This window comes from Camponotus vicinus, unplaced genomic scaffold, assembly GCF_025532165.1.
Source record: "Camponotus vicinus isolate PSW18456_S1 unplaced genomic scaffold, iyCamVici1.0 SCAF_2, whole genome shotgun sequence".
Taxonomy (NCBI): Eukaryota; Metazoa; Arthropoda; class Insecta; order Hymenoptera; family Formicidae; genus Camponotus; species Camponotus vicinus.
In genome coordinates this window covers 9,420,100-9,435,605 of record NW_028141956.1, presented here as the reverse complement: position 1 = coordinate 9,435,605, position 15,506 = coordinate 9,420,100, and the positions used below count along the sequence as shown (strand labels likewise).

Genomic DNA, 15,506 nt, shown 5'->3' with positions numbered 1-15,506 from the left:
AACAAAAATTATTTACAATATATCCTGAAATGTACCTGTGCCTCGGTTTGTATCTGATCAGAAATATTGATAGCTTGTCTCTCAAATTTGCCAATGCCTTTAGTAAGTTCTTCCTGCTCACATTCTAATTGTCCCTGCAATTAACAAATTCACACATTCAAATAAATAAATAAGATTTAAAAAATTGAAATAACATTAATTTGTTTACAGAAATAATATTGAAAATATATACCTTTAATTCTATTAAATCTTCTTCATTTGTAGGCAATACTGTTCTCTTCTCTTGTATGTATTCATTACAAGTATCATCTTGAGTAAGTAAATCCATATTATTTTTTTGAATTAAGTTGTTGGAGTCTTGAGAATCATGCATTTTGTCTTCATCATTCGATATATTTTCGACTAACTGAGTATTTTCCAATGACTTGATTTCTGTTTTTTCTATGATCAGCTCCTCAGGTATAGTATCCAATAAATTAGTTTTCAAATTCTTGTTTTCAGAAATTAATGGTATTCGGTGCTTATCATTTTCATTGACAGACTGTTGCAAACATATTTGTTCCAAACTAGTTGGTAAATCTTTATTTTTATCCGTCTTCTCAAATATATCGGCGAAAATATCGTCTTCTAATTTTTCATCAGGCTTGAAAGTTATCTCAACGTTTTCTTTCTTTGTAATATTTTTTGGTGATATTTCCACATAAGGTATTGGAACGTCTTGAATTTCTATAAAATCATCAGAATCGGAATCTGATGTGTCTGTTTGTACTATTGAAATTAATTCAACATTCATATTGTCATTAGATTTTGTAGGAGAAGAACGTTCTTCAGACCTCCTTGATTTATCAATTGGAAATGTGACATTAGATGTTACATCTGATGTTTCAGCATTATTTTTTAATGATTTTTCTTTGAAATTATCTGATTTCGCGTTAAGTGAAATTAATTCGATAGTCATATTGTCATTAGATTTTGTAGGAGAAAAAGAATGTTCCTTAAATTCCACTGATTTATCCGAAGATGTGACATCAGATGTTACATCTAATACTTCAGTGTTATTTTTTAATAGTTCCTTTTTGGTGAAATTATCCGATTCCATGTTAGGTGAAATTAATTCGACAGTCATATTTTTACTGGTTGTGCATGCATTTTGCATATTTTGTGATTCTATAGATTTCGAAACTCCCACATAATTTTCAGGAAGTGAAAATTCCGATTTAGCAACTGTTGGATTTCTATCTTCAGTTAATTCTGAGTCAGTATTTTTCTCGTGCACTTTTTCTTTGCCTGCGGTTTTTGTTTTACGACTTTGGTCTTTATTATACTTCATGAGATGCATAATCTGATTCTGAGACAAACCACTATATTCTAGTAGATATGCTAATGCTGGATTTGTCGCATTTTTGCTTGATTTTTTATCTAACGACGCCAATGATTCATTCATATCAATTTCAGATTCCCTATCACTGTCAAGTGCATTTTTATTTTCGTCACTCGTGATAAATGAAAAATCGTGAATCATATCAATGTCATCATCAGAATCATTTAATTCATATTCGTTTATGTCTTCTACAATAGGTATATGATTACTTGGGCCCGCAATAGATTTAACTTCTTCATTTACATTTTGTAAGATATCATCTTCATCCGTTTCTGATTTATTAGAATCTTTTACTAATGCGTTCTTGTCTGTGAAATGATATATAACTTTATTATATTATAATATATAATATACATATTATTATATATAGTATTATATATAGTATTATATTATAATATATAGTTATTACAAAGAGTTGTGGTACACATACCACTGATGTAAATCAATCTTGTTGTATTGTCCGCGGCTATTCGAAAAGCTGCGTCGTTGCCTTTCGTATTAACGCCTTGTTCAGTCAGTAATTTATCTAATTCTTCCAATGTTAAAGTTTTTCCACCCATTTCCTTTTCAGCAGATTCCAAAGATTCTTGTACATATCGACGTTTAAGCAAACGTGTCAGCTGGTAACCAGAAAATTCTTGTGATTCCTATAATCATATAAGATATAATTTATAATTTATCTTGCTCACACACAGATACAATATATAGGTATGTATGTAGATATATAAGTTTTTAACATTTGTACATACATACTTGGGGTATTTCATGCAAGCGACCCCAGGAATTTTGTTTCCTTGTTTCTTTAAGATCAGTAAGTATATCATAACGGACATCTGCAGGTAATGCTTTAAATTCATTGCTGGTTACATCAACATTGTGTATATTTCCCATCCATTTTGATTGTTTCCTTGGACTTAGCTCAACAGAAGTGTCAGAATCATCCTCATTATCACTAATATAAGTTTGCATATTGCTAGTGCTAGTGCTAGGCATATCAGGTAGAATAAACATATCTTCCTTAGAACAGTTAGTTTGCATATTTAGCATTGCTTGTATTGCTCCATTAGTTTGATCCACCTTAGAATCTTTGTTGAGAGCAGTTTTTACAACGCTGTGCTTTATCAAGTTGTTTATCAAATCTGCCTTCATCTTCTGCGCCTTACTTGTGGCAATAGATTTCTGCTTCCTGCGCAAGGCCTGTGAACAAAAGAATGAGAAGGCTCTTTTCTCACTACCTGGTTCCCACGCTGAGAGAACTAATTACGTACGAACAATATTATAATCAAGATAAAAGAACAGTTTTGTTTTTGCATAAATACATAGTGCGCTTAAAGTTTGTAATATACTATATCTTTTTTGCATTAAATGCACAATATAAAAAAAAAAGATCTTTGTTAATTAGGAAGAATATAATCATTGTATTTACAATTGTATTTTTCTTGAGCATGGGTACACCTCCATCAAAGACAAAAACAGGCTTGATTTTATAATATAAAAGTTTACATATTCTAGTGAATAATCCAAGCAAATGGGCATTAGGCTTAGGAGTACCATGACGATCTTGATATCCTTGCAATACTTGATATATCCATATCGATATGTCTGAAAATTTATATTATATGAATTATCTATTTCTTTTTATATAAGAATTTTTAAGTAAGCAACAAAAACTTCTTCTTATCTATTTAGATTCTCAAAACTTCAGCCATCCAAGAAAGATGGTACAGATAGATATTTGTAAGATGTTACATTAAAAATTATATTTTCTATCACACTCTTCTAACAAAATTCATCATAAATATCAGCTCACCTATTGCCAAGACCTTGCCCTCGAGGCTTTCTAAAGGTACCGGTTTTCCAGATGCTTCAAGCAGTTTCCACAGACCGTGTACCCCCATTATTTAAGACACTTTGATCTTAAAAATAATGTACATATCGCGTGCAAAGATACGCAGCACAAATGTTTTATACGAATAGATTTATTTGGACACGTGTTTTGCGACTTAATCCATTGAATTACAATATATGAATAAAGATCAGCAGTCTTATCAAGACGTAACTTACAAATGTAATATCAATAAACCGATTTCATCCGATATGTAATTAATATCGTAAATGCGAGAGTATCTAAAGATCTGTTAAAAAGCGCGCGTTAGGTCACGAAACGAAAATATCTTCTCCAGCCATGGCTTCGCGATCATTTGATTTGTGATCAACTGACGAGCTTATATCATATATATACGACACTCATGCTATAGATGACACACTCACAGAGTCATGATTTTATACAATGAGCTCTATAAAACCTACACGGGGTTAAATTCGAGGCAAGGTGTATTTTTGGGTGGATCTTTTTACATTTATTACCCGAGTTAAAAACATTCTTCATCAGATACGTAGCAATAAAGTGATACAGTAGAACGCAACTTCCGGGAAGTTTTGGTTTTACTTACCAATTTAAACAAAATGAAAATAGTTATGTATTATTTACTTTTCTTTCAATTCGTAATGCATATATAAATGTTTTTGACATAATATTAAATAATATCAACCAATCGGCGAATTCCTGACAAAGATAGCGATCCATATAGAATGTGTGCATCCTTTTCTATGAATTCAATCGCTCCTTCACCCTTGAAAAAAAAAATTCATTCCAGTATGTTATAACTACAGACTTCTACAAATTATATTAAACCATTAATAGCGATAAGTGATGCAAGAGCAACCGCATTTAATCAGGCAGAATAGATATTTCTTTATTTTAATTTTATTTTAAAATGTATTTTTATTATATTTATGTTTTGTATCGAATTCTATCCAATTAAATATATCTGCCTTTGCATCACATTTTATAATATTTTATACATGTAGCAGTGCAGTGATATATACAGTGTCCGATAATAATAGTTGATCAGTATAGAATCATTGAACTTTGTAACTACAGATTTCTGTATAAGATATCCTGTAATAATTATATTACCTCTCGTGTGCAAGTAGAACGGATTAAATCAAACAGGAAAGTCCTCTATCGTTTTGCGATCTTTGTAATAATTAATGAAATATTAATTAAAAAAACAACCAATAAGCGCACAACGAAAAGAGACAGACATATTATATTATATTAGATATTAACGATTATATTAGATATGCAATGAAAAGTTAGAATTAATAATTAATTTGGAATTAATAATTAAGCGTTTTGGAATTATTAATTACGCGAATTTGGAATTAATAATTAAGCGTTTATTTTAATTATGTATTCAGTAATTGTGTAACAGTTAGATACACTTCTTTTTTTATATTTGCACCGATTAGTCGATTTATTTTTAAATTAATTTCTTGTTAATTATTGCGAAAATCAAAAAATTTGTAAAAGACTTTCGTATTTGGTTTAATTTTTAACACGAGAGATGATATTACTGGATGATTATTACTGGACACATGTATAAAAAAGTCTGTGGTTATATATAAAACTTAGTGATTATACATATGATCTCAGAAACGAGGCATTTCCGCGGATACATATTTATGAGAAATTTTTTTCTTGTTTTAACCAGGGAAATCTGTTCTTACATTTTTTAAACGTCTTTTTGAAACACTCTCTATATATCTGTGCGGCTTTTCGATTTTAATCTGCAGTCTCCGAGCGAAAAAAAAATCTCGAGGCTACTGAAATATTTATAATAAATTTTTTTTAATGATTTTCCTCCGCCAAGAATATTCGAGGGATTAGATAGTAAATGTGGCAAATAGTTATAAATAGTACAACTAAATGCAATTTACATTACGTAATACTATTTTGCTAACATCTTTTTTTTTATTGATCTTAGGGCGAATAAAGATATTGAGGCGGCCACCTTGATATGAAAAATGCATATATTCTTCGAAAATGCATAAATTCATATATTGCATTTCTGTTTCCGTGTATATATATAGTGTGTATGTACATTACTCGTGAATACTCGCATCGGTTAAAGATGTTTATAATAAATATAAACTGTGAGCTGATTCGATATTAACGAATTTTTCTTCTTTTTTTTAGATTCTCATTTCATTGAAACAAAGTATCACAATATATTTTCTCAATTTCAATATTTATAAATTTATAGATTTTTTCTTTTCTAATACGTATTATTCGAATATATTGTTATATAATTTTTTGTTTTATTTCTCATGAAATTTTCTTTTTATTATACATTACTTTATAATTTACTTTATTATACATTTGGATTAAATATATATATGTAGCCCTTTCTTTTATAAATAATCACAATGTCTTTCCTACGTTTGATCATGTAAATAGTGAAAAACAATTATTCTTTCACAAAGTCTTGTGTAAAATTTTTGCGAACAGAAATGATTTAATATGTTCATATATTCAAAGTATTAATAATTGTTTTATAATTTTTTTAATTACTCTTTTAAAAGCCGATCGTAAATTATAAAATTATATAATAAGTTTGTTTAATGATAAATTGCATTATATTTCCTACGGTAAATTCAAGTCCCTTAGTCAAGTACGTTTAATGGCAAATGAATTTTCTGGTCGCGTAGGTTTCTTTCACATGCTTTTTAGCTCTTTTAAACATTCATTATCTCACTGTCCTTAGATTTTTCTTATCCTGACACAATAATTTGTAATTATTTGTAGTAAAGAGATTTTTTACAATAAATAAACAAATTTATACAATAAATAAACAAATAATCAAAAATGCGTACTATGTGTTTAAAAATCTATTTTATTATATATTTATTATATATTTATTATATATATTTTTCCCTTTTTCTCGCAAATATTTAAATATCGCATTAGAATTTTTGAAAAAATGCATAAAGTTACAATTGATTACCAAGAATTATGAAGAGAGAACAAATATATTAATAGGTGTGATTAAATCATCTCACAAATAGTATTAAGTCGAATCAAAGGTTGCTCTTGAGAATTCTTAAATAAAGAGGAAACGTTTTTCGAAATGTTTCAAGCAAAATATTTCGACTAGTATCGCTCGCTTATTCACCCGATTATCTCTTTCTTTCTCTCTCTCTCTCTTTCTCTTTCTCTCAGTTGTGTTCTCATGCACGCACATACATACTTTGGTATTATTACGCAGTATCGGCTGGGCTACACGTTTCGCATACACGGATCACGCGAGGAAATCATACAGATGCTATACATGTGTATATAACAATATGATTGTGTATGTATATTACATATACATATATGTACACATACAAAAATGTGTATGTATGTGTGATACATGTATGTATGTGTGATACATGTATGTATGTGTATATATATATATATATGCAGTTCGCACACACATCACGTGCGCGCGCGCGCACCACACGCACGACATTTATAGATACGGCATATATATCGTATCGTCATCATCACAGAAGTGGAGTGAGGTAGAGGCCACCCACTCTTTCCCACAGCAGGTTTTTCCCACGCCCCCCAGGGTAACCCCAACATCCTTTTGCGGCAGCAATTCCACGGCCCATGGGGACGCTGTCGGGGAGGGGGAATGACAACCGTTGGGGAGGGGAGGGGGGAGTATGAGAGAAGAGGAGGGGGCGAGCGGCACGCATCAGGTAGGGGAGGCAAGGAACTGGAGGCGCTTGGGTCGGGCCATTGTACAACAGTAAAACAATAGAATCTGCAACACCAGTGACGTATGCGAGCGTGCGCAAGCGCCGTGTCATCACGAAAAGTCGCGGAATAAAAAAAAAAAGTGTCATTGCAAATAAAGAGAGAGAAAGAGAGGACGAGAGAGAGAGAGAGAGAGAGGACAAGAGAGTGCTCGATCTACTTTTCGAATACGTAATACAGTCTTGAAAGTGCTCGAGTTAGCGATTCAAAATGGTGCGATTTATAAATAAATTATTTTTGTTATCTACATCGCAGAGTGGATTATAATCCAGAAAAAAAAAAAAACGCTGCAACAAATCAGGATCCAGGATAATCGATATCCTGGAGAAGACAGGTAGGACTCGTACAAGTTACAAACTTACTTTCTCGCCTCTTTGAGGATGTATCCGATATGTGGCACTTTTAAGATCACGAGAGCATTAACTTTTAACATATCGACAAGGTCGATTCTCAAATTGAAAAAATAACACGCTACCGGTGAACGTGATTCGACAATTCGATAATTGAACGCGTTGACGCGACTTCGCGAGCCGAATTCCCGAAACGTCAAATTCACGCCACTGACGTTCGCGCGCGATTTTCATACATCGATGTGAACATCGGCACACATCGGGACAGGCGCGTACTTACGAGCTCACGTGCGAGACTCCCCCCTCTCCTACTCCGGCCACGTTCATGGTGCAGTTTACCTACAATATGGCAGTAATAACTCTATATACGTCGTTGCCGCGAACTCAGTCATCTGTCGGTCGTTGGCCGTGTGGGTAGGCCCTTATACCGTGCCGGTCCAATCACGAAGAAGATTCGTCGATCGCGCGTTAGGAACTCTACTGTCACTTCTCGACGTCCTGTCACTTGATGATTCACGCTGTCTCGACTCTACTGCTTTTCACCCTCGCGTCGAGTTTATATTTTACTCCGTATATTCAAGATTCAAGAAAGCGATCTGCGCAGAATTGGAGGAAGATTCTCCCGCGAATCTTCGCAGATCGAATTTAGACGATTTAAACTCGCCGCTACCGCTGCGACGTCGTTCGTCGCAGGGTTGGCAGGACTGTTCGGAAAATTCGGAAAGTGAACAGGTGTTTTTTGAATGGATTAGAGAGAGCATAGGCGACGGGAGGACGGTGTTTCGCGGACGGTGAATGATCGTCGAGGATTTGCCGGCCGTTCCGGATGATCGATAGCCCGGAGGATGCACGCGGGTACGCGGCTGTCGTTGGCGTCCAGGCGAAAATGAGGAGGTGAGTGCTTTCGCGACGAGCTCTCTTTCCTTTTCCCCTCTGTCTTGCCGGATAAATGCGCGCTGGTAACCTCTCATCTCGGTCCGAAAATGTAAATAAACAAATGCCTGACTTTCCCACACGCCGCTCCGATTGCCCTCCCTTGCGAATTTCGATCATCTCGTAATCCTACATATCCTCGAGCGACTGCACGTTTTCATATTTCTCTTTTATTCTTGCGAGCAGAGCGTATTCCGCTTTATCCATCTCTTCCTTGGTGATATCAGTCAAGTTTATAATAGACACTTTTTATGCTTGCAGTTCTTATTTTTGCTTTTAACTTTTCATTTTTTACGCAAATTTATATGGACAATAATATCATATTAATTTAACTATTGTTTATTTTTTTATACATGCTTTCTTGTAATTTATATATATATATATATATATATATATATATATATATATATATATATATATATATAATATATATATTTGATAAGCAAAATTAAAAATATATATTTTATATTTGATAAGCAAAAATATACAGAGTGATATATAAAAGGAATTTAAATTACAAGGCCAGAATGCGTGTATACATTAGCACGTTTTATATTCTACTATTCATTATCATTGCATCAGATTTAGTTTGTCAGATATTTTCTTGTTATTGAATAACAAAGTCACAGTCTTTCCTGTTTCTAGAATATTTAATTCGACATTCAATTATGTATTATTAGACAAATAATGTGGGAATGATAATGTTTAGGATTACGCAGATTAAAACGTATTGAGAAAATATGATCATGATAAGTACTATATTTCTCTTTCTCTCTCTTGCACCCTGAAATTATTGCTAATGACAATTTTGTTATAATAATTTACTAATTTGTGCTTTTCTATCTAGTTTTAGTAGTTGCTGAAAATGTTTTTAAGAAAAGACCGATACATCTATAATTTAGGTAATTAAATAATGTCTGCAAGAAAGTTGATTACATCTTATTTATTGCATTTGGCTCTTATTAGCCTATTTCTTACCAATTCTTATAATTTATGTTATTATATTACTTTCTCACATTATTTGATACGCATATCCTATAAAATTGGAATTATTATGGAATATAACAAAAACAAATTAAAAGCAAAAGCAAAATTGATATGTGAACTTTACGTATCGCTTGTAAAATCCAAAGTTATAAGAATATTTGATTTAAAAATTTGATTTCTGCAAAGAAAATACTTTTCTACTATTCTTCTATTACTCCTAAAATGAAATATTTGTTAAATTGAATGCTTCTGTAAGAGATTTTATTTTCTATATGAAGAGAAATATAAGAAAAAGAATCTTTGGGATATTCCACAAAGAAGATTAATAAGATTATAAAATTTTCTTACACATATTTGATTTAGCATTAATTTTGATTAGCATTAATTTTGTATAATTGATAAATTGTATTTAATACACTTTAATTATAAAAGATCTAATGTACGTTTTTTATTATATGTGTATATAAAAATAAAATCTCTCTCTACCTATATAATGGATAAAAGTGCTTTAATTCATGTAGGAAAAATGAGCCCAACTCGATTCTCACGGTATGCGCGTATGTACATGTATATTGTTTCCTCTTTCCTGTACTAAGACTAGCAATTCTTGGTGGTTTATTCAAAGAAAGATATCTCGAATTAATTATACTTCCCCTCCCCTTCCCCTTGTAAAAAGCAAAAATTTTTCTCACGCTGAAGTTTTAAATGAGCGGACATTTGTATGCAGTTTGGTACGCTTAATCGCGTTAATAGTGACGTTATTGCATATTATGCGAATACATTATCACGGTATAAAGTCGCGATAACACATTCATTTCATTATGTACAATCTCTTACAATTATTGTATAATTATACATACATGTATTACATACAGATTATTTTATATATCTACTCAATACATAATGGATACAAGTCATTATTAGAAATTTATTAAGAGGAAGAAACACATCATTGAATGCGTTGTTTATTTGTTTAACTACTGTTATATATATATATATATATATATATATATATATATATATATATAAAATCGTGTTTTATTATTCTTTATTAATGCAATTAGTTTTTTATCATTAAACCATGTGCTCTTTATTTTGTTTAATTGCGTACTAAGGACTGTTATATAAAACCGTGTTCTACTGCTCTTACACTTGTTAGGATTCTAATTAATATTTTCATTTTGTCTAATTTCTCTTCAATTCTTTATCTAACACTAGTTTCACGATATAATGATGATTATACGATTATTTAATAATTATATTTAGTAATTATGTTATAATAATTACATTTAATAATTATAATAATTATATTTAATAATTATAATAATTATATTTAATAATAATATTTTGTTGAATTATTAAACTTACATTGAGATATTTGAATTCTGGTTGTATAGGTAGGAGATCAGAAAGTGTCATTCTTGGCGCTTAGAAGATGAAGATATAACAGCGCCATTATAACGGCGGCAGCTTTGTTATCCCGTTCGCACCCAGGACCCGGACTTTTAAATATGCCACATCAGTTTGGACTGCCAACAATGGCACACAGTATGCAGTCCCCGCCTTCACCGACCTCAGTCATGTCCGTTTATCCTCGATTCGGCTCCGGCATCTACAGGCCCGATCAGCAGGACCAGCGATTGACCCGCGAGGCGATGGAGCGTTACTTGCGCGACCGAAGCGACATGATGATCGTGATCCTGCATGCTAAGGTCGCGCAAAAATCGTACGGTAACGAGAAGCGGTTCTTCTGCCCTCCGCCGTGCATCTATCTCTTCGGCGATGGCTGGAGGATGCGCCAGGAGCAAATGCTGCGCGAAGGCGAGAGCGAACAAAACGCCCAATTATGCGCTTTCATCGGCATCGGTAACTCGGACCAGGATATGCAGCAACTGGACCTGAACAACGGCAAGCAGTACTGCGCGGCCAAGACTCTCTACATCTCCGATTCAGACAAGCGCAAGCACTTTATGCTCTCCGTCAAGATGTTCTACGGTAGCGGGCACGACATTGGCGTGTTCCTTAGCAAGCGTATCAAGGTGATCTCGAAGCCGTCCAAGAAGAAGCAGTCCCTGAAGAACGCGGACCTGTGCATCGCCAGTGGCACGAAAGTGGCGCTTTTCAATCGATTGCGCTCGCAGACGGTCAGCACGCGTTATCTTCACGTGGAGAATGGTAATTTCCATGCGAGCTCGACGCAGTGGGGTGCGTTCACCATTCACCTCCTGGACGACAATGAGAGCGAGTCGGAGGAATTTCAAGTACGCGACGGTTACGTGCACTATGGCAGCACTGTGAAGCTGGTGTGCTCCGTGACGGGAATGGCACTGCCGCGACTGGTGATTCGCAAGGTGGACAAGCAGATGGCCAGTTTGGAGGCCGACGATCCTGTCTCGCAGCTGCATAAATGCGCCTTCTACATGAAAGACACGGATCACATGTACTTGTGCCTATCGCAAGAGCGTATAATACAATTCCAGGCTACACCTTGCCCGAAAGAGGCGAACAAGGAGATGATCAACGATGGCGCCTGCTGGACGATCATCAGCACGGACAAGGCGGAATATCAGTTCTTCGAGGGCATGGGACCGGTACGATCGCCCGTGACACCGGTACCGCTGGTCCATAGTCTGCATCTTAACGGTGGCGGTGACGTAGCGATGCTTGAGCTCACGGGCGACAATTTTACGCCGAATCTGCAAGTCTGGTTCGGCGACGTCGAGGCCGAGACCATGTACAGATGCCAGGAGAGCATGCTTTGCGTCGTGCCCGACATCTCCTTGTTTCGCGGCGAGTGGCTGTGGGTGCGCCAGCCGACGCAGGTGCCGGTCTCCCTCGTGCGCAATGACGGCATCATCTACGCTACCGGTTTAACCTTCACGTATACGCCCGAACCCGGGCCGCGTCCGCACTGTCCTCCTGCCGATGAGATCATGCGAGCGCCGCGTGCCATGCACAATCAGGCTAATATACCGCCCGCCGCAATGCCTACCGACGTGCCCTGGAACACTCATGGACAGCCGCCGCAGTCGGGTCTCTGATATCTTCTAGATAATCGTCATAATGCGAACCAAAGTCTACGATGTAGTAGTGATACGGGCGGTGCGACGCCAATCGTGATGTCCCCCGATGACGACGACGAGGATGACAACGATGATGAAAACGAGAGTAGCAGTGACGAGTGCTCGTATCTGGCGAAAGATTTGTTGCTCGAAATCGATAATAGCGTGGCGCAACACGACGCAAACTTGGACAATACGAAGACGTAGCGTTTCGCTCAATGCACTCCACGTGTGGCACCTCCAACTCCGCGCGCTAAAACTGTCTTAGAACTCTCGTAATTTGTTAACAAAGATTTACAGAGATAATAATTTATATAGCAGTTTTTGATTTAACAGTTTACGCGAGGATGTATAGACCGAATATACGGAGTCCGATGATAAAATTTTCAAGAGTGAAGTGAATGGAATTATATAAGATTTGATTCGACACGGCGAAATAAGTTTCGTCGATGTATCCGAAACACTTCCCTTGGAACTTTGTCTCGTCTAGCATTTTATGAAGAATTAAAGAAAAACTATCAAACGAGCGTAGTTAGTAACGAATGTAATACACAATCTTAGTCTATACATTTGCATATTGGTCACCAAACGGTTGTGCTTTTAACACTATATCTATTACGAGAGGAGCTATTACACTCGGAAATCGGTATAGCAAGTTTCATAATTATAAAAGCATTTTTCGCTCTCTTTAGGGTGTCCGTAAAGATCGGGATCAAATTTAGTTTATATAAATTTATGTTCGAATAAGCTTTATTAAGCTTCATAAGCTATAAGTTTTCGAAGTGTCCAAAATTGTTCTTATAACTTTATTAGAATTTTCAACTATATTAAATGGAATGGTATGAAATAGTTATAGCTATGATAGCTTATAATTCTTTAATAAAGCACATTTTCGGACATAAGTTTATATAAATTTTTTTCACATGCTCGACCCCATTAACACATTGTATAATGTGGTCCTTTATAGACACCCTGTATACATCATCGCTAGATTGTAAAGCAAATATTAATTTATTGGGATCGCCAGAGAGTATTTGTTATTCCACCGCGTGGAAATGACTTCGTAAAGGGGGAAAAATGTACGGGAAAAATCGAAAAAAATTATACGGAAGTCTGAGCGTTGCCTCGCGTGAATGGTCTATCATGTACAAAGTAGGATAGAGGAAGGGGTACGCAGTGTATTTTTGAACTGCCAATGTGCTCGATATTTGGTACATTTGTAAATTCGTGCGCGCACACGCAGTGTCAATAGATTTCTCTCATTATTTATTAAAAAAATGCATATACTCTTTTTAGCGAGTGAATGTGTGTATCACGTGAATTGGTGCTGATTGTAAAAACGGCCAGAGATTGATTGATCAAGTCAGTAGAATTCGTATGCATTTTTTTTTCTTTTTTTATATCTCGGAAAAATAATCGACCAGTTTTAAAAACGGCATAGATTTTTCCCTGATACGCGTACGTGTTATTTTATGTATATAGTATTTCAAACGTGTGTATATCTGCAGCACACTTATTGTGATTATGATTACGTGGATCCCGGTGTAATAATAATTACATTAAATATATACCTCGAGATATTCGCGTGAAATTAATTTTTGATTAATCATTCTCTTGTAACCCTCGTATAAAGTATAAAAATCGAATCTATTATATTATATTTTTATTTTTTTTATCTTTATTCAAGAAAGAGATAGACAGATATATGGACACACGATGTCGTGATGTCTGAATCAGCAGAAAGCTATTTTTAAATTATATATTTAATTATATCATCAGAGATATTTAATTATGTCATCAGAGATATTTAATTATGTCATCAAATTTAATTATATTATCCGGATGTCTACTTTCTAAAAAAACCTGGAATTTTCAGAGATTTCTTTTATACTTGGAGAAATCAGAGAATTCTCATAGAATTTTATTGGGACGCAGGGGAAATTCTTAAAAGATTTTTCTTTAATAGTGCTTTTATTATATTATAAGCAATCTACAATTCGTCGATATAAATCAAATTACAAATATATATTAATATATCTTTTGTCATTGTTATTAATATATATCTATCTTTATTTATATATTCGACAAAATATTGAATGTGCAGTACATATTTTTTTATTATAATGTTTAATGATAAAAAAATGAAGATGTTATGCAAATGAAAAATATTTATCTTACAAAAATCACTTAGTTTTTTTTCAGTAAATTTGCAAATTTAGCATTTGAAGTTTAAGTGGCTCTACATTTCTCCTTTATACGAGAAAAACGTAGAAAACGGAGAGCAAATTATGTTCTGTATAGGTAGTTTTCGTAAGATAAGCGTTTTTCACTTGCATAATATTTTCATTTTTTTATCATTAAAGATTACAATTAAAAAATATGTACTGCACATTTAATATTTTGTTGAGTAAAAACTTATTTTAAAAAATTGCATGAAAAATCTTGAAGACAAGATTTGAATAGACACCCTGATCATACTTAGGAGGACTTAAGTGCTATGATACTGAGTTTTCTTTCAGATGAAGGATATTCTGTACTGTAATGTATGTACGTTTTTCTCTGAGTATATTTCCAATTTGAAAAAATTTATTAAAAATTACATCTGTATACTTTATTGTAATTATATCAAGTACAATGAAGATATAAATATGAATTTTTATCTTTTCCTATATAATTTAGAATAAATCGAAAGTTTGTACTACAATCTTTAATTGATCTTTAATCGATATCAGTTCCTGATTGATCCCCAATTTCAGATCTGACGTGAAAATTCTATAATATATAAAATCTATCAATCTCTCGTGTAATCTCTTTTCAATCATAGATTATTTGATGAATTAGAAATTGATATTAGCGAAAGTTTTATGCAAGAGAATCAAAATATGTAATACTTTTTGTTTTAATAATTCTTAAACAATTTTAGCGAATAGCTGTATTAAAAAAAACTAGCAATTTTTTTAAGCGAATAATTTAAGATTTCTTTGATGCGATGCTTTCAATCATTAACGCCTGGATCTTTTTCCTTCTTTTTTTTCTTTACAAGTAATCAAAATACCGTCATCTCCGAGAGGAAATGAGATAGCATCGCTTGGGAATCTGTTCGCAAAGAGATTTGTGTTGGAAAGGGGGAACGATGGTATACA

The 15,506-nt window shown here is 34.0% G+C and overlaps 2 protein-coding genes across 4 annotated transcripts in view; one reads left to right on the top strand and one right to left on the bottom strand.

Moving 5' to 3' along the window:
- Mus201 (rad2 superfamily protein mus201) overlaps nt 1-7,906 on the bottom strand; it is a 9,312-nt gene extending 1,406 nt beyond the window's left edge. The window contains exons 1-7 of one of the 2 annotated variants that reach the window (XM_083091616.1): nt 7,394-7,906; nt 3,192-4,014; nt 2,808-2,983; nt 2,135-2,578; nt 1,812-2,028; nt 233-1,689; nt 36-134 (exon numbers count right to left, since the gene is read on the bottom strand). In XM_083091616.1, coding sequence (XP_082947742.1) covers nt 36-134; nt 233-1,689; nt 1,812-2,028; nt 2,135-2,578; nt 2,808-2,983; nt 3,192-3,279 — 2,481 coding nt within the window. In that variant the 5' untranslated portion in view covers nt 3,280-4,014; nt 7,394-7,906. Of the gene's footprint in view, nt 1-35; nt 135-232; nt 1,690-1,811; nt 2,029-2,130; nt 2,579-2,807; nt 2,984-3,191; nt 4,015-7,393 lie in introns of those variants that run through there. The other variant, XM_083091617.1, reaches the window with a different exon arrangement.
- Su(h) (recombining binding protein suppressor of hairless) lies at nt 7,016-15,463 on the top strand. 2 transcript variants are annotated; one of them, XM_083091622.1, is made up of 3 exons: nt 8,516-8,531; nt 9,162-9,216; nt 10,699-15,463. In XM_083091622.1, exon 3 carries the CDS (start codon nt 10,813-10,815, stop codon nt 12,340-12,342), a length of 1,530 nt encoding a protein of 509 aa, XP_082947748.1. In that variant the 5' UTR covers nt 8,516-8,531; nt 9,162-9,216; nt 10,699-10,812; the 3' UTR covers nt 12,343-15,463. The 2 variants fall into 2 exon arrangements, with proteins under 2 accessions (XP_082947747.1, XP_082947748.1); XM_083091621.1 differs by lacking the exons at nt 8,516-8,531; nt 9,162-9,216 and adding an exon at nt 7,016-8,275.
- The last annotated feature ends 43 nt before the right edge of the window (nt 15,464-15,506 follow it).